Source organism: Heptranchias perlo, chromosome 30 (assembly GCF_035084215.1).
Source record: "Heptranchias perlo isolate sHepPer1 chromosome 30, sHepPer1.hap1, whole genome shotgun sequence".
In the NCBI taxonomy this organism is placed as follows: domain Eukaryota; kingdom Metazoa; phylum Chordata; class Chondrichthyes; order Hexanchiformes; family Hexanchidae; genus Heptranchias; species Heptranchias perlo.
The window spans coordinates 2,512,336-2,534,370 of NC_090354.1; the positions used below are offsets into that span (position 1 = coordinate 2,512,336).

The 22,035-nt window shown below is 39.8% G+C and overlaps 1 protein-coding gene across 1 annotated transcript in view; it reads right to left on the reverse strand.

The window, feature by feature from the left end:
• sp2 (sp2 transcription factor) overlaps positions 1 to 22,035 on the reverse strand; it is a 36,299-nt gene that overhangs the window by 8,934 nt on the left and 5,330 nt on the right. The window contains exons 2-3 of the mRNA XM_067969350.1: positions 3,787 to 3,866; positions 965 to 2,276 (exon numbers count right to left, since the gene is read on the reverse strand). Coding sequence (XP_067825451.1) covers positions 965 to 2,276; positions 3,787 to 3,866 — 1,392 coding nt within the window. The remainder of the gene's footprint in view (positions 1 to 964; positions 2,277 to 3,786; positions 3,867 to 22,035) is intronic.

Consider the following 22,035-nt stretch of genomic DNA (forward strand, 5'->3'; position numbering starts at 1 on the left):
TGAACCCAGAACCTTCTGACTCAGAGACGAGAGTGCTACCCACTGAGCCAAGCTGACACTTTGACCCTTACAGCCAACAGAAAGAAGAGACTTCAATTCCACCAGTCTGACCCTAGGTCACAGAGGTCAAAGACAGCGGCTACCCGACTGCATCATCGAACCCTCACTGAAGCCAACGTATTGTACAGCTAGATTATTGTTGGGTAACAGTTGAGGTGCGGTTTCTCCCTATCCACTCTATCAAATACAATAAAAAAATGTACTAAAAGAAACTGCTTCCACTGGCTGGAGGGTCAGTAACCAGAGGACACAGAATTAAGGTAATTGGCAAAAGAACCAGAGGGAGATGGGGAGAATTTTTTTTATGCAGTGAGTTATTATGATCTGGAATGCGCTGCCTGAAAGGGCGGTGGAAGCAGATTTAATAATAACTTTCAAAAGGGAATTGGATAAATACTTGGAGGGAAAAAATTTTCAGGGCTATGGGGAAAGAGCAGGGGGAGTGGGACTAATTGGATAGCTCTTTCAAAGAGCTGGCACAGGCACGATGGGCCAAATAGCCTCCTTCTGTGCTGTATCATTCTATGATCAACTATAATCTAATTGAATGGTAGAATATGCTCGAGGGGCTGAATGGTCTTCTTCTGTTCCTACGTATTGTTTTACCTGTTGCTTTATTGCAATCAATTCCTTTCTCCGACACAAAAATAAGTCTATGAATCCTAGAATGATACAGAACAGGAGGCCATTCGACCCATCGTGCCTGTGCCAGCTCTCTGAAAGAGCTATCCAATTAGTCCCACTCCTCCTGCAAATTTTTCCCCTTCAAGTATTTATCCCATTCCCTTTTGAAAGTTATTATTGAATCTGCTTCCACCGCCCTTTCAGGAAATGCATTCCGGATCATCACAACCCGCTGCGGAAAATTTGGTGGAATGAAGCTTTTGGATAAATTGCCTCTCACCTGCAGCATTGGTGACAGTTACTGGAACTCCTGGTACCTGCAACCCATTGATGCTGATGGTCTGTATCGTCTGGCCAGCAGCAAACTGTGCAGTGTTCAGGTTAATGGTGCCTCCTGCCGGTGCAATCCTGGGCAAGGCATTCCCCTTCCGGATCATGGAGCCCGTGTTGGACCTCTTCCCGCCTCCGGCTGGGGCTATCCGGGGCAAGGAGCTGGCCCCGGGGGCGCCTGACCCTTGCTGATTCGCCGAGGAGTTCTTCATTGGTAACGCCTGCCAGTTCACCTGTCCGGAGGAGGTGACGGAATGGGCTCGGATGATGACCGGTGTGGAGCTCTGCTCCGTCGCCTGGACCTGGAAGTTCTGCGGGGACTTCTGAGGGACGGTGGGGAGTGTGTGGCCGCCCATGGAAGCTGCCTGCACCACACGGATGGCCTGCTGGGGAATGCTCTGCACCGCCTGCTCCTGTTTGGGCTGCACCACCTGCACCTGCTGCAGGACGTTGGAGCCAGGGCTCTGCACCAGGAGCACGTTGGTCCCCGACTGAATGACGTTGCCCGCGGCCTCCACCAGGGTCACCGTCTCCGTCACCGCCGTCGGATTGGCCGATTTCCTCCTCGACCTCTTGCCAAGCTTCGTGGAGCTGCTGCAAATGGAGTCTCCGGTTAACTGTATGCCGCTTCCATCGCCAGCACCAACCAGGTTACTCACAGGCATGGACAAGGCTACGTTTCCACCACCTGCCAGTTTGATGATATTGCCCTGGGCTTGTAGAGTCGTTCCCCCGATCTTCTGCACCTGAACAGGGACAGAGACGGCAGGCTTGATCTGCATGGCCTGAGGGGAGATCTTCTGTGCGCTGCTCACCGGCGCCGTGGTTACAAACGCCTGGTTGGTTCCCGGAATGATCTGGATCTGACCCGCCACATTCTGCTGGACGTTGGCGATCTGCACGGACTGCCCGCCGATGGTCTGGACCTGGGGGATAACCTGGTACTGAATGTTCGGCCGTGAGCCTTTGCTGACCACCGCTTGGTTCTGAATGGCCAGCACCAACTGTCCCGAGCTGGAGGGGCTAACGGCCGCGCTGCCGACCTGCGACCCCTGGATTTGAAAGACTTTTCCGTTGGCCGCGATGAAGCTGATGTTGCCCCCACTCTGTCCGTTGGGGGGTGGAGCCGGTTTCAACAGTGGAAGTTTCTTGGTGACCATCTGTACGGCCACCGGTGAGGGCAGGGAGCCGGATTCCGCAGCCGGTGGGCCAATCTTGCTGCATGTCGCTGCCAGAAGGGCCAGCGGAGATGGCTGTGAATCCTATTGCATCCCAGCAACCAGAGAAGGAAAGGGAGAGAAATTATAAACCTTGGAAAGAAAATCTTGCATTTATATAGCGCCTTTCATGACCTCAGGACGTCCCAAAGTGCTTTACAGCCAATTAAGTACTTTTCTGAAGTGTAATCACTTTTGTTATGTAGGAAACGCGGCAGCCAATTTGCACATAGCAAGATCCCACAAACAGAAATGTGACAATGACCTGATCATCTGTTTTAGTGATGTTGGTTGAGGGATAGAAACATAGAAAATAGGAGCAGGAGTAGGCCATTCGAGCCTGCTCTGCCATTCAATATGATCATGGCCGATCCTCTATCTCAATACCATATTCCTGCTCTCTCCCCATAAATATTGGCCAGGACACCGGGGAGAGCTCCCCCTGCTCTTATTCGAAACAGTGCCGTGGGATCTTTTACATCCACCTGAGGGCAGACAGGGCCTCGGTTTAATGTCTCATTCCAAAGACGGCACCTTTGACAGTGCAGCACTCCCTCAGTACTGGCACCGGGGAGTGTCAGCCTGGATTACGTGTTCAAGTCTCTGAAGTGGGGTTTGAACCCACGACCTCTGACTCAGAAACGAGGGTGCTGCCCACTGAGCCACAGATGACACCTTGTCTCCGACATTCTGCCAGTGTAGTCTCTGATAATATTAAGACACAACAGAGCTGATGGAACAAAAGTGTGCTATCGGGGGGCAGGGGGAGTCTCAGCCAGTGTCCACACCTATCGGGAAATCACCCGTGTGTTTCGCACAATTCCCCAATATATGCTGCTGACACGTGAGGCTTCTCACTGGTTAGCGCTGATTTGTCAAATTACATAGAGAGCTAGGTAGAATTTACAGCACAGAAACAGGCCATTCGGCCCAACTGGTCTGTGCCAGTGTTTATGCTCCACACGAGCCTCCTCCCTCCCGACTTCATCTCAGCCTTTCATCATTGCCCCGAATGTCTCTGGGTACGTACACACAGAATGTAATCAGGGCGTCTGCTGGTGACTCGGGAGGTAAATCCACAGCCTCACGCGGAAAGGAACAAACAAACCAGGAAAGTCCAGGAAAGTCTCCAGTTCAATCCCCTCTTTGGCCGGGCAAGGGAAGAATCGGCCAAGTTTCTTGCTCCCGGTCACTGGTCAGCCACCGCTGCTGGAAAGTGCGGCGTGAGTGGATGATTTGGTTATGTTGATCTCCACTGTTGAACGGCCCACTGACTCCGTCCAGACTCATACATGAAGAATGGTCACGGCACCGGAGGGCAGCCGACAACCACTGAAACGCACCCTGGCAACAGTCGGTCGGATGATTGGCTGTGTGTGTCGGGTATGGTGCCCACCTGGTGTGCCCACGATTCAGGTATCGGCGTCTCACTCGGCAAACCCATCAGGTGACCGGAAGCTGGTCCCGGCGGGTACCTGACTCCAGGTATTACGGACTCACGGAGCCGTGGCTTTGTTTGAGGGCAGGAGCTACGATAGACAAATGTCTCCCTTACCTCTGTCACTGTTGACGCTGCTGGTTGGAGATATTCACTGGGACTAACAGCGGCGGTGGCAGCCATACTGTCCTGCTGGTCTGAAAGAGAAAAGAGAGCGGTTACTTAAAAATGACACATGGAAAGGGACCCCCTTCATGAGCCCTGAGCAGCTTGTTTCATTCTGCGCGCCTCAACCCTCTTCTTGCTCACTCTTCCTCTTCCTTCCACCCCCCCACCCCCTCCCACTTTTCTTCCTCATCTCTTCTGAAGACACAGATCCATGGTGGGGTTTTGTCTCAACAGTTCCCAGCCACTCTCAGTCGAGCGGCTGTTTCTTCGCACGCCCGAATCTTAACACCGATTCTGAACGTTGTTCAGCTGCAACAAGAAGGGCATCGGGGGCCGAGCCCGAGCCTGTCCTCGTCGGATTTACCTGCACACTTTTCTGCATCAGAAGGTTATGGGTTCAAGTTCCACTCCAGAGACTTAAGTACATAATCCAGGCTGACACTCCCAGTGCCAGTACTGAGGGAGTGCTGCACAGTTGGAGATGCTGTCTTTTGGATGAGACGTTAAACCGAGGCCCCGTCTGCCCTCTCAGGTGAATGTAAAAGATCTTGTGTAACGATTTGAAGAAGAGCAGGGAAGTTCTCCCTGATGTCCTGACCAATATTTATCCGTCAACCAATATCACTAAAAAAACAGATTATCTGGTCGGTATCTTATTGCTGTTTGCGAAACCTTGCTGTGCACGAATTGGCTGCCGTGTTTCCCTACATTACAACAGTGACAACACTTTAAATGTACATCATTGACTGCGAAGCGCTTTGGGACGTCCTCAGTACACAGAGTGAGCAATACCTGGACTGGTCTCCAGGTAGGGGAATGGAGACAAGAACTCTGGAGTCACTCAAGGGGCAGTTAGAGGCTATGACGGACCGTAGTTTCTGTGGAAGGAGAAGTGAGATGGGCCAATGCAACGCCATCACTGACAGAAAGGTGTATTTACAGTGTGACAAGTTTACATAGCCACATCCCATTGTAAATTCTTATGTCCACATTTACAATGGGAATTCATTAATAAGGACAGAATATGTGACTTTAAAATGAGGACTGAATGACATCTGGGTGCACTGGTCCGCTGAACACCACCACTCTAACCCCTGTTTGGCCTGAAAACTACACTTGGTCTTTACTTCCTGTGTACAACACGAGAGGAAATCGAGTAGTTATTCATTATAATTTTTGGAAAGCAGAAAACAACAAGGTTGAGAAAGGAAATGACCCGGTAAATAACCCGCAACTCCAGTCACATCAGATCTACAGCCATTTCACAGCAACCCGCCCCACAGTAAGGCAGATCTGAAGGGAATGGGTCCACGAGCAATCTTCACTGCCCAGTTCTGATGAAGGGTCAGCGCGTGGAACATTAAATTGTCTCTTCGCTCCACTGAAGGGCTTCCGGTGATTTCTGTATTTGTTTCACATTGACAGCTTCTGGAGAAGTTTGGCGTTTGCTCACGACAGAATATTGCACAAACCATGGTACAGTATATTACAATAACCAGCACTAATCACCATGGTACAGTATATTACAATAACCAGCATTAATCACCATGGTACAGTATATTACAATATCCAGCAGTAAACACATTGGTACAGTATATTACAGTAACCAGCACTAAACACCATGGTACAGTATATTACAGTAACCAGCACTAATCACCATTGTACAGTATATTACAGTAACCAGCAGTAATCACTATGGTACTGTATATTACAGTAACCAGCACAAATCACCATTGTACAGTATATTACAGTAACCAGCACTAATCACCATGGTACAGTATATTACAATAACCAGCACTAAACACCATGGTACAGTATATTACAATAAAAAGCACTAAACACCATGGTACAGTATATTACAATAACCAGCATGAATCACCATTGTACAGTATATTACAGTAACCAGCACTAATCACCATTGTACAGTATATTACAGTAACCAGCACTAATCACCATGGTACAGTATATTACAGTAACCAGCACTAATCAGCATTGCACAGTATATTACAGTAACCAGCACTAATCACCATGGTACAGTATATTACAATAACCAGCACTAAACACCATGGTACAGTATATTAAAATAACCAGCACGAAACAGCATGGTACAGTATATTACAATAACCACAACTAAACACCATAGTACAGTATATTACAGTAACCAGCACTAATAACCATGGTACAGTATATTACTGTAACCATCACAAATCACCATGGTACAGTATGTTACAGTAACCAGCACTAATCACCATGGTACAGTATATTACAGTAACCAGCACTAATCACCATGGTACAGAATATTACAGTAACCAGCACTAATCACCATGACACAGTATATTACAATAACCAGCACTAATCACCATGGTAAAGTACATTACAGTAACCAGCACTAATCACCATGGTACAGTAGATTACAATAACCAGCACTAATCATGGTACAGTACATTACAGTAACCAGCAATAATCACCATGGTACAGTATATCACAATAACCAGCACTAATCTCCACAGTACAGTATATTACAGTAACCAGCACAAATCACCACGGTACAGTATATTACAGTAACCAGCACTAATCACCACGGTACAGTATATTACAGTATCCAGCACTAATCACCACAGTACAGTATATTATAGCAACCAGCACTAATCACCATGGTACAGTATATCACAATAACCATCACTAAACACCATGGTACAGTATATTACAAAAACCAGCACTAATCACCATGGTACAGTGTATTACAGTAACCAACACTAAACACCATGGTACAGTATATTACAATAATCAACACTAAACACTATGGTACAGTATATTACAGTAACCAGCACTGATCACCATGGTACAGTATTTTAGAGGAACCAGCACTAATCACCATGGTACAGTATATTATATTAACCAGCACTAATCACCATGGTACAGTATATTACAGTAACCAGTACGAATCACAATGGTACAGTATTTTACAGTAACAAGCACTGATCACCATGGTACAGTATATTACAGTAACCAGCACTAATCACCATGGTACAGTATATTATAGTAACCAGTACTAATCACCATGGTGCAGTACATTACAGTAACCAGCACTAAACACCATGGTGCGGTATATTACAGTAACCAGCACTGATCACCATGGTACAGCATATTACAATAACCAGCACTAATCACCATGGAACAGTATATTACAGTAACCAGTAGTAATCACCATGGTACAGTATATTACAGTAACCAGTACTAATCACCATGGTACAGTATATTACAGTAACCAGCATGAATCACCATGGTACAGTATATTACAGTAACCAGCACAAATCACCATGGTACAGTATATTACAATAAGCAGCACTAATCACCATGGAACAGTACATGACAGTAACCAGCACTAATCACCATGGTGCAGTATATTACAGTAACCAGTACTAATCACCATGGTACAGTATGTTACAGTAACCAGCACTAATCACCATGGTACAGTATATTACAGTAACTAGCACTAATTACCATGGTACAGTTTATTACAGTAACCAGCACTAAACACCATGGTACAGTATATTACAGTAACCAGCATTAAACACCATGGTACAGTATATTGCAATAACCAGCACGAATCATCATGCTACAGTATATTACAATACCCAGCACTAAACACCATGGTACAGTATATTACAGTAACCAGCATTAAACACCATGGTACAGTATATTAGAATAACCAGCACTAAACACCATGGTGCAGTATATTACAGTAACCAGCACTAAACACCATGGTACAATATATTACAATAACCAGCACTAAACACCATGGTACAATATATTACAATAACCAGCACTAATCACCATGGTACAGTATATTGCAGTAACCAGCACTAACCACCATGGTACAGTATATTACAGAAACGAGCACTAATCACCATGGCAAAATATATTACAATAACCAGCACTAATCACCATGGTACAGTATATTACAATGACCACCACTAATCACCATGGTACAATATATTACAATAACCAGCACTAAACACCATGGTACAATATATTACAATAACCAGCACTAATCACCATGGTACAGTATATTACAGAAACCAGCACCAATCACCATGGTACAGTATATTACAATAACCAGCACTAATCACCATGGTACAGTATATTGCAGTAACCAGCACTAAACACCATGGTATAGTATATTACAATAACCAGCACGAATCACCATGGTACAGTATATTACAATAACCAGCACTAATCACCATGGTACAATATATTACAATAACCAGCACTAAACACCATGGTACAATATATTACAATAACCAGCACGAATCACCATGGTACAGTATATTGCAGTTACCAGCACTAAACACCATGGTACAGTATATTACAATAACCAGCACTAATCACCATGGTACAGTATATTGCAGTAACCAGCACGAAACACCATGGTACAGTATATTACAATAACCAGCACGAATCACCATGGTACAGTATATTACAATAACCACCACTAATCACCATGGTACAATATATTACAATAACCAGCACTAAACACCATGGTACAATATATTACAATAACCAGCACGAATCACCATGGTACAGTATATTACAGTAACTAGCACTGATCACCATGGTACAGTATATTACAGTAACTAGCACTAATCACCATGGTACAGTATATTATAGTAACCAGCACGAATCACCATGGTACAGTATATTACAGTCACCAGTACTAATCACCATGGTACAGTATATTACAGTAACAAGCACTGATCACCATGGTACAGTATATTACAATAACAAACACTAATCAACATGGCACAGTATATTACAACAACTAGCACTAATCACCACAGTACAGTATATTACAGTAACCAGCACTAATCACCATGGTACAGTATATTATAGTAACCAGCACTAATCACCATGGTACAGTATATTATAGCAACCAGTACTAATCACCATGGTACAGTATAGTACAGTAACCAGCATTAATCACCATGGTACGGTATATTACAATAACCAGCACTAAACACCATGGTACGGTATATTACACTAACCAGCACTGATCACCATGGCACAGCATATTACAATAACCAGCACTAATCACCATGGTACAGTATATTACAATAACCAGCACGAAACACCATGGTACAATATATTTCAATAACCAGCACGAATCACCATGGTACAGTATATTGCAGTAACCAGCACTAGACACCATGGTACAGTATATTACAATAACCAGCACTAATCACCATCGTACAGTATATGACAGAAACCAGCACTAATCACCATGGTACAATATATTACAATAACCAGCACTAATCACCATGGTACAATATAATGCAGTAACCAGCACGAAACACCATGGTACAATATGTTACAATAACCAGCACTAATCACCATGGTACAGTATATTACAATAACCAGCACTAATCACCATGGTACAATATATTACAGTAACCAGTACCAATCACCATGGTACAGTATATTGCAGTAACCAGCACTAAACACCATGGTACAGTATATTACAATAACCAGCACTAATCACCATGGTACAGTATATTACAATAACCAGCACGAAACACCATGGTACAATATATTCCAATAACCAGCACGAATCACCATGGTACAGTATATTGCAGTAACCAGCACTAGACACCATGGTACAGTATATTACAATAACCTGCACTAAACACCATGGTACAGTATATGACAGAAACCAGCACTAATCACCATGGTACAATATATTACAATAACCAGCACTAATCACCATGGTACAATATAATGCAGTAACCAGCACGAAACACCATGGTACAATATGTTACAATAACCAGCACTAATCACCATGGTACAGTATATTACAATAACCAGCACTAATCACCATGGTACAATATATTACAATAACCAGCACTAATCACCATGGTACAATATAATGCAGTAACCAGCACTAAACACCATGGTACAATATATTACAATAACCAATCACCATGGTACAGAATATTAAAATCACCAGCACTAAATACCATGGTACAGTATATTACAGTAACCAGCACTGATCACCATGGTACAGTATATTACAGTAACCAGCACTAATCACCATGATACAGTATATTACAGTAACCAGCACTAATCACCATGGTACAGTATATTACACTCACCAGTACTAATCACCATGGTACAGTATATTACAGTAACAAGCACTGATCACCATGGTACAGTATATTACAATAACAAACACTAATCAACATGGCACAGTACATTACAACAACCAGCACTAATCACCACAGTACAGTATATTACAGTAACCAGCACTAATCACCATGGTACAGTATATTATAGTAACCAGCACTAATTACCATGGTACAGTATAGTGCAGTAACCAGCACTAAACACCATGGTGCAGAATATTACAATAACCAGCACGAAACACCATGGCACAGTATATTACAATAACCAGCATTAATCACCATGGTACAGTATATTACAATAACCACCACTAAATACCATGGTACAATATATTACAATAACTAGCACTAATCACCATGGTACAGAATATTACAATAACCAGCACTAATCACCATGGTACAATATATTAGAATAACCAGCACGAAACACCATGGCACAGTATATTACAATAACCAGCATTAATCACCATGGTACAGTATATTAGAATAACTACCACCAAACACCATGGTACAGTATATTACAGTAACCAGCACTGAACACCATGGTACAGTATATTACAATAACCAATCACCATGGCACAGAATATTAAAATAACCAGCACTGATCACCATGGTACAGTATATTATAGTAACGAGCACCAATCACCATGGTACAGTATATTACAGTCACCAGCACTAATCACCGTGGTACAGTATATTATAGTAACAAGCACTGATCACCATGGTACAGTATATTACAATAACCAGCACTAAACACCATGGTACAATATATTACAATAACCAGCACTAAACCCCATGGTACAATATATTACAATAACCAGCACTAAACACCATGGTACAGTATATTACAGTAACCAGCACTAATCACCATGGTACAGTATTACAGTAACCAGCACTAATCACCATGGTACAGTATATTAGAATAACCAGCACTAAACCACCTGGTACATTATATGACAATAACTAGCACTAACACCATGGTACAGTATATTACAGTAACCAGCACTAAACACCATGGTACAATATATTAGAATAACCAGCACTGAACACCATGGTACAATATATCACAATAACCAGCACTAATCACCATGGTACAGTATATCACAATAACCAGCACTAATCACCGTGGTACAGTATATTGCAGTAACCAGCACTAAACACCATGGTACCATATATGACAATAACCAGCACGAATCACCATGGTACAGTATATTACAATAACCAGCACTAATCACCATGGTACAGTACATTACAGAAACCAGCACTAATCACCATGGTACAATATATTACAATAACCAACACTAATCACCATGGTACAGTATATTGCAGTAACCAGCACTAAAAACCATGGTACAGTATATTAGTATAACCAGCACTAAACACCATGGTACAGTATATTGCAGTAACCAGCACTAAACACCATAGTAAAATATATTACAATAACCAGCACTAATCACCATGGTACAGTATATTACAATAACCACCACTAATCACCATGGTACAATATATTACAGTAACCAGCACAAATCACCATGGTACAGTATATTGCAGTAACCAGCACTAAAAACCATGGTACAGTATATTAGTATAACCAGCACTAAACACCATGGTACAGTATATTGCAGTAACCAGCACTAAACACCATAGTAAAATATATTACAATAACCAGCACTAATCACCATGGTACAGTATATTACAACAACCAGCATGAATCACCATGGTACAATATATTACAATAACCAGCACTAAATACCATGGCACAGCATATTGCAGTAACCAGCACTAAACACCATGGTACAGTACATTACAGTAACCAGCAACAAACACCATGGTACAGTATATTACAATAACCAGCACTAATCACCATGGTACAATATATTACAATAACCAGCACTAATCACCATGGTACAGTATATTACAGTAACCAGCACTAAACACCATAGTACAGTATATTACAATAACCAATCACCATGGCACAGAATATTAAAATAACCAGCACTGATCAGCATGGTACAGTATATTATAGTAACGAGCACCAATCACCATGGTACAGTATATTACAGTAACCAGTGCTAATCACCATGGTACAGTAGATTATAGTAACAAGCACTGATCACCATGGTACAGTATATTACAATAACCAGCACTAAACACCATGGTACAATATATTACAATAACCAGCACTAAACCCCATGGTACAACATATTACAATAACCAGCACTAAACACCATGGTACAGTATATTACAGTAACCAGCACTAATCACCATGGTACAGTATTACAGTAACCAGCACTAATCACCATGGTACAGTATATTAGAATAACCAGCACTAAACCCCATGGTACAATATATTACAATAACTAGCACTAACACCATGGTACAGTATATTACAGTAACCAGCACTAAACACCATGGTACAATATATTAGAATAACCAGCACTGAACACCATGGTACAATATATCACAATAACCAGCACTAATCACCATGGTACAGTATATCACAATAACCAGCACTAATCACCATGGTACAGTATATTGCAGTAACCAGCACTAAACACCATGGTACCATATATGACAATAACCAGCACTAATCACCATGGTACAGTATATTACAATAACCAGCACTAATCACCATGGTACAGTACATTACAGAAACCAGCACTAATCACCATGGTACAGTATATTAGAATAACCAGCACTAAACACCATGGTACAGTATATTGCAGTAACCAGCACGAAACACCATAGTAAAATATATTACAATAACCAGCACTAATCACCATGGTACAGTATATTACAATAAGCACCACTAATCACCATGGTACAATATATTACAGTAACCAGCACTAATCACCATGGTACAGTATATTACAATAACCAGCACTAATCACCATGGTACAGTACATTACAGAAACCAGCACTAATCACCATGGTACAATATATTACAATAACCAGCACTAATCACCATGGTACAGTATATTGCAGTAACCAGCACTAAAAACCATGGTACAGTATATTAGTATAACCAGCACTAATCACCATGGTACAGTATATTACAATAACCACCACTAATCACCATGGTACAATATATTACAATAACCAGCACTAAATACCATGGCACAGCATATTGCAGTAACCAGCACTAAACACCATGGTACAGTATATTACAGTAACCAGCAATAAACACCATGGTACAGTATATTACAATAACCAGCACTAATCACCATGGTACAATATATTACAATAACCAGCACTAATCACCATGGTACAGTATATTACAGTAACCAGCACTAAACACCATGGTACAGTATATTACAATAATCAATCAGCATGGCACAGAATATTAAAATAACCAGCACTGATCACCAAGGTACAGTATATTATAGTAACGAGCACCAATCACCATGGTACAGTATATTACAGTAACCAGTGCTAATCACCTTGGTACAGTATATTATAGTAACAAGCACTGATCACCATGGTACAGTATATTACAATAACCAGCACTAAACACCATGGTACAATATATTACAATAACCAGCACTAAACCCCATGGTACAATATATTACAATAACCAGCACTAAACACCATGGTACAGTATATTACAGTAACCAGCACTAATCACCATGCTACAGTATTACAGTAACCAGCACTAATCACCATGGTACAGTATATTAGAATAACCAGCACTGAACACCATGGTACAATATATCACAATAACCAGCACTAATCACCATGGTACAGTATATTGCAGTAACCAGCACTAAACACCATGGTACCATATATGACAATAACCAGCACGAATCACCATGGTACAGTATAATACAATAACCAGCACTAATCACCATGGTACAGTACATTACAGAAACCAGCACTAATCACCATGGTACAATATATTACAATAACCAGCACTAATCACCATGGTACAGTATATTGCAGTAACCAGCACTAAAAACCATGGTACAGTATATTAGAATAACCAGCACTAAACACCATGGTACAGTATATTGCAGTAACCAGCACGAAACACCATAGTAAAATATATTACAATAACCAGCACTAATCACCATGGTACAGTATATTACAATAACCACCACTAATCACCATGGTACAATATATTACAGAAACCAGCACTAATCACCATGGTACAGTATATTACAGTAACCAGCACTAAACACCATGGTACAATATATTAGAATAACCAGCACTAAACACCATGGTACAGTATATTACAATAACCAGCACTAATCAGCATGGTACAGTATATTAGAATAACCAGCACGAATCACCATGGTACAGTATATTACAATAACCAGCACTAATCACCATGGTACAATATATTACAATAACCAGAACTAAATACCATGGCACAGTATATTGCAGTAACCAGCACGAAACACCATGGTACAGTATATTACAGTCACCAGCAATAAACACCATGGTACAGTATATTACAATAACCAGCACTAATCACCATAGTACAATATATTACAATAACCAGCACTAATCACCATGGTACAGTATATTACAATAACTACCACTAAACACCATGGTACAATGTATTACAGTAACCAGCACTAATCACCACGGTACAGTATATTACAATAACCAGCACTAAATACCATGGTACAATATATTACAATAACCAGCACTAATCACCATGGTACAGTATATTGCAGTAACCAGCATGAAACACCATGGTACAGTACATTACAGAAACCAGCACTAATCACCATGGTACAGTATATTGCAGTAACCAGCACTAAACACCATGGTATAGTATATTAGAATAACCAGCACTAATCACCATGGTACGGTATATAAGAATAACTACCACCAGACACCATGGTACAGTATATTACAGTAACCAGCACTAAACACCATGGTACAGTATATTAGAATAACTACCACTAAACACCATGGTACAATGTATTACAGTAATCAGCACTAATCACCACAGTACAGTATATTACAATAACCAGCACTAAATACCATGGTACAGTATATTACAATAACCAGCACTAAATACCATGGTGCAATATATTACAGTAACCAGCATTAAACACCATGGTACAGTATATTACAACAACCAGCACTAATCACCATGGTACAGTATATTACAATAACCAGCACTAATCACCCTGGTACAGTATATTACAATAACCAGCACTAATCACCATGGTACAGTATATTACAATAACCAGCACTAAACACTATGGTACAGTATATTACAATAACCAGCACTAAACACCATGGTACGGTATATTCGGATAACCAGCACTAAACACCATGGTACAGTATATTACAATAACCAGCACTAAACACCATGGTACAATATTTTACAATAACCATCATTAAACACCATGGTAAAGTATATTACAATAACCAGCACTAATCAGCATGGTACAGTATATTGCAGTAACGAGCACTAAACACCATGGTACAATATATTACAATAACCAGCACTAAACACCATGGTACAATATATCACAATAACCCGCACTAATCACCATGGTACAGTATATTACAATAACCAGCACGAATCATCATGCTACAGTATATTACAATACCCAGCACAAAACACCATGGTACAGTATATTACAACAACCAGCACTAAACACCATGGTACAGTATATTAGAATAATCAGCACTAATCACCATGGTACAGTATATTACAGTAACCAGCAATAATCACCATGGTACAGTATATTACAGTAACCAGCACTAATCACCATTGTACAGTATATTACAATAACCAGCACCAACACCTAGGTACAGTATATTGCAGTAACCAGCACTAAACACCATGGTACAGTATATTACAATAACCAGCACTTACACCATGGTACAGTATATTACAGTAACCAGCACTAAAAACCATGGTACAGTATATTAGAATAATCAGCACTAATCACCATGGTACAGTATATTACAGTAACCAGCACTAATCACCATGGTACAATATATTACAATAACCAGCACTAAACACCATGGTACAATATATTACAATAACCAGCACTAATCACCATGGTACAGTATATTGCAGTAACCAGCACGTAACACCATGGTACAGTATATCACAATAACCAGCACTAAACACCATGGTACAGTATATTACAGTAACCAGCACTAATCATCATGGTACAGTATATTACAGTAACCAGCACTGAACACCATGGTACAGTATATTAGAATAACCAGCACTAAACACCATGGTACAGTATATTACAGTAACCAGCACTAAACACCATGGTACCATATATTACAATAACCAGCACTAATCACCATGGTACAGTATATTACAATAACCAGCACTAATCACCATGGTACAATATATTACAATAACCAGCACCAAACACCATGGTACAATATATTACAATAACCAGCACTAATCACCATGGTACAGTATATTGCAGTAACCAGCACTAACCACCATGGTACAGTATATTACAGAAACGAGCACTAATCACCATGGCAAAATATATTACAATAACCAGCACTAATCACGATGGACAGTATATTACAATGACCACCACAAATCACCATGGTACAATATATTACAATAACCAGCACTAAACACCAAGGTACAATATATTACAATAACCAGCACTAATCACCATGGTACAGTATATTGCAGTAACCAGCACTAAACACCATGGTACAGTATATTACAATAACCAGCACTAATCACCATGGTACGGTATATTACAATAACCACCACTAATCACCATGGTACAATATATTACAATAACCAACACTAAACACCATGGTACAATACATTACAATAGCCAGCACGAATCACCATGGTACAGTATATTGCAGTAACCAGCACTAAACACCATGGTACAGTATATTACAATAACCAGCACTAATCACCATGGTGCAGTATATTGCAGTAACCAGCACTAAACACCATGGTACAGTATATTAGAATAACCAGCACTAAACACCATGGTACAGTACATTGCAGTAACCAGCACTAAATACCATGGTAAAATATATTGCAATAACCAGCACTAATCACCATGGTACAGTATATTAGAATAACCAGCACTAATCACCATGGTACAATATATTACAATAACCAGCACTAATCACCATGGTACAATATAATGCAGCAACCAGCACTAAACACCATAGTACAGTATATTACAATAACCAGCATTAATCACCATGGTACAGTATATTAGAATAACTGCCACCAAACACCATGGTACAGTATATTACAGTAACCAGCACTAAACACCATGGTACAGTATAATACAGTATCTAGCACTAAACACCATAGTACAATATATTACAATAACCAATCACCATGGTACAGAATATTAAAATAACCAGCACTAAATACCATGGTACAGTATATTACAGTAACCAGCACTGATAACCATGGTACAGTATATTACAGTAACTAGCACTAATCACCATTGTACAGTATATTATAGTAACCAGCACTAATCACCATGGTACAGTATATTACAGTCACCAGTACTAATCACCATGGTACAGTATATTACAGTAACAAACACTAATCAACATGGCACAGTATATTACAACAACCAGCACTAATCACCACAGTACAGTATATTACAGTAACCAGCACTAATCACCATGGTACAGTATAGTACAGTAACCAGCATTAATCACCATGGTACAGTATATTACAATAACCAGCACTAAACACCATGGTACGGTATATTACACTAACCAGCACTGATCACCATGGCACAGCATATTACAATAACCAGCAGTAATCACCATGGAACAGTATATTACAGTAACCAGTACCAATCACCATGGTACAGTATATTACAGTAACCAGTATTAATCACCATGGTACAGTATATTACAGTAACCAGCACTAATCACCATGGTACAGTATATTATAGAAACCAGCACTCATCACCATGGTACAGTATATTGCAGTAACCAGCACTAAACACCATGGTGCAGAATATTGCAGTAACCAGCACTAACCACCATGGTACAGTATATTACAGAAACGAGCACTAATCACCATGGCAAAATATATTACAATAACCAGCACTAATCACGATGGACAGTATATTACAATGACCACCACAAATCACCATGGTACAATATATTACAATAACCAGCACTAAACACCAAGGTACAATATATTACAATAACCAGCACTAATCACCATGGTACAGTATATTACAGAAGCCAGCACTAATCACCATGGTACAGTATATTACAATAACGAGCACTAATCACCATGGTACAGTATATTGCAGTAACCAGCACTAAACACCATGGTACAGTTTATTACAATAACCAGCACTAATCACCATGGTACGGTATATTACAATAACCACCACTAATCACCATGGTACAGTATATTACAGTAACCAGCACTAATCACCATGGTACAGTATATTATAGTAACCAGCACTCATCACCATGGTACAGTATATTGCAGTAACCAGCACTAAACACCATGGTGCAGAATATTACAGAAACCAGCACTAATCACCATGGCACAGTATATTACAATAACCAGCACTAATCACCATGGTACAGTATTTTGCAGTAACCAGCACTAAACACCATGGTACAGTATATTGCAGTAACCAGCACTAAACACCATGGTAAAATATATTACAATAACCAGCACTACTCACCATGGTACAGTATATTACAATAACCACCACTAAATACCATGGTACAATATATTACAATAACCAGCACTAATCACCATGGTACAGTATATTACAAGAAACAGCACTAATCACCATGGTACAATATATTACAATAACCAGCACGAAACACCATGGCACAGTATATTACAATAACCAGCATTAATCACCATGGTACAGTATATTAGAATAACTACCACCAAACACCATGGTACAGTATATTACAGTAACCAGCACTAAACACCATGGTACAGTATATTATAGTAACAAGCACTGATCACCATGGTACAGTATATTACAATAACCAGCACTAAATACCATGGTACAATATATTACAATAACCAGCACTAAACCCCATGGTACAATATATTACAATAACCAGCACTAAACACCATGGTACAGTATATTACAGTAACCAGCACTAATCACCATGGTACAGTATTACAGTAACCAGCACTAATCACCATGGTACAGTATATTAGAATAACCAGCACTAAACCCCATGGTACAATATATTACAATAACTAGCACTAACACCATGGTACAGTATATTACAGTAACCAGCACTAAACACCATAGTACAGTATATCACAATAACCAGCACTAATCACCATGGTACAGTATATTCGAATAACTACCACCAAACACCATGGCACAGTATATTGCAGTAACCAGCACTAAACACCATGGTACAGTATATTGCAGTAACCAGCACTAAACCCCATGGTACAGTATATTACAATAACCAGCACTAATCACCATGGTACAGTACATTACAGAAACCAGCACTAATCACCATGGTACAATATATTACAATAACCAGCACTAAAAACTATGGTACAGTATATTAGAATAACCAGCACTAAACACCATGGTACAGTATATTGCAGTAACCAGCACTAAACACCATAGTAAAATATATTACAATAACCAGCACTAATCACCATGGTACAGTATATTACAATAACCACCACTAATCACCATGGTACAATATATTACAGTAACCAGCACTAAACACCATGGTACAATATATTAGAATAACCAGCACTAAACACCATGGTACAGTATATTACAATAACCAGCACTAATCAGCATGGTACAGTATATTACAATAACCAGCACTAATCACCATGGTACAGTATATTACAACAACCAGCACGAATCACCATGGTACAATATATTACAATAACCAGCACTAAATACCATGGCACAGTATATTGCAGTAACCAGCACTAAACACCATGGTACAGTATATTGCAGTAACCAGCACTGAACACCATGGTATAGTATATTAGAATAACCAGCACTAATCACCATGGTACAGTATGTTCGAATAACTACCACCAAACACCATGGTACAGTATATTACAGTAAACAGCACTAAACACCATGATACAGTATATTAGAATAACTACCACTAAACACCATGGTACAATGTATTACAGTAACCAGCACTAATCACCACGGTACAGTATATTACAATAACCAGCACTAAATACCATGGGACAGTATATTACAATAACCAGCACTAAACACCATGGGACAGTATATTGCAGTAACCAGCACTCATCACCATGGTACAATATGTTACAATAACCAGCACTAATCACCATGGTACAGTATATTACAATAACCAGCACTAAACACTATGGTACAGTATATTACAATAACCAGCACTAAACACCATGGTACAATATATTAGAATAACCAGCACTAAACACCATGGTACAGTATATTAGGATAACCAGCACTAAACACCATGGTACAGTATATTACAATAACCAGCACTAAACACCATGGTACAATATTTTACAATAACCATCATTAATCACCATAGTACAGTATATTACAATAACCAGCATTAAACACCATGGTACAGTATATTAGAATAACCAGCATTAAAAAACATGGTACAATATATTACAATAACCATCATTAATCACCATGGTACAGTATATTGCAGTAACGAGCACTAAACACCATGGTACAATATATTACAATAACCAGCACTAATCACCATGGTACAGTACATTACAGAAACCAGCACTAATCACCATGGTACAATATATTACAATAACCAGCACTAATCACCATGGTACAGTATATTGCAGTAACCAGCACTAAACACCATGGTACAGTATATTACAATAACCAGCACTAATCACCATGGTACAGTATATTACAGTAGCCAGCACTAAACACCATGGTACAGTATATTACAATAACCAGATGCTAATCACCATGGTACAGTATATTAAAATAACCAGACACTAATCACCATGGTACAGTATATTACAATAACCAACAATAAACACCATGATACAGTGTATTACAATAACCAGATACTAAACACCATGGCACAGTATATTACAATAACCAGCACTAAACACCATAGTAAAATATATTACAATAACCAGCACTAATCACCATGGTACAGTATATTACAATAACCACCACTAATCACCATGGTACAATATATTACAGTAACCAGCACTAAACACCATGGTACAATATATTAGAATAACCAGCACTGAACACCATGGTACAGTATATTGCAGTAACCAGCACTAATCACCATGGTACAGTATATTACAACAACCAGCACGAATCACCATGGTACAATATATTACAATAACCAGCACTAAATACCATGGCACAGTATATTGCAGTAACCAGCACTAAACACCATGGTACAGTATATTGCAGTAACCAGCACTGAACACCATGGTATAGTATATTAGAATAACCAGCACTAATCACCATGGTACAGTATATTCGAATAACTACCACCAAACACCATGGTACAGTATATTACAGTAACCAGCACTAAACACCATGATACAGTATATTAGAATAACTACCACTAAACACCATGGTACAATGTATTACAGTAACCAGCACTAATCACCACGGTACAGTATATTACAATAATCAGCACTAAATACCATGGTACAGTATATTACAATAACCAGCACTAAACACCATGGGACAGTATATTGCAGTAACCAGCACTAATCACCATGGTACAATATGTTACAATAACCAGCACTAATCACCATGGTACAGTATATTACAATAACCAGCACTAAACACTATGGTACAGTATATTACAATAACCAGCACTAAACACCATGGTACAATATATTAGAATAACCAGCACTAAACACCATTGTACAGTATATTAGGATAACCAGCACTAAACACCATGGTACAGTATATTACAATAACCAGCACTAAACACCATGGTACAATATTTTACAATAACCATCATTAATCACCATAGTACAGTATATTACAATAACCAGCACTAATCACCATGGTACAGTATATTGCAGTAACGAGCACTAAACACCATGGTACAA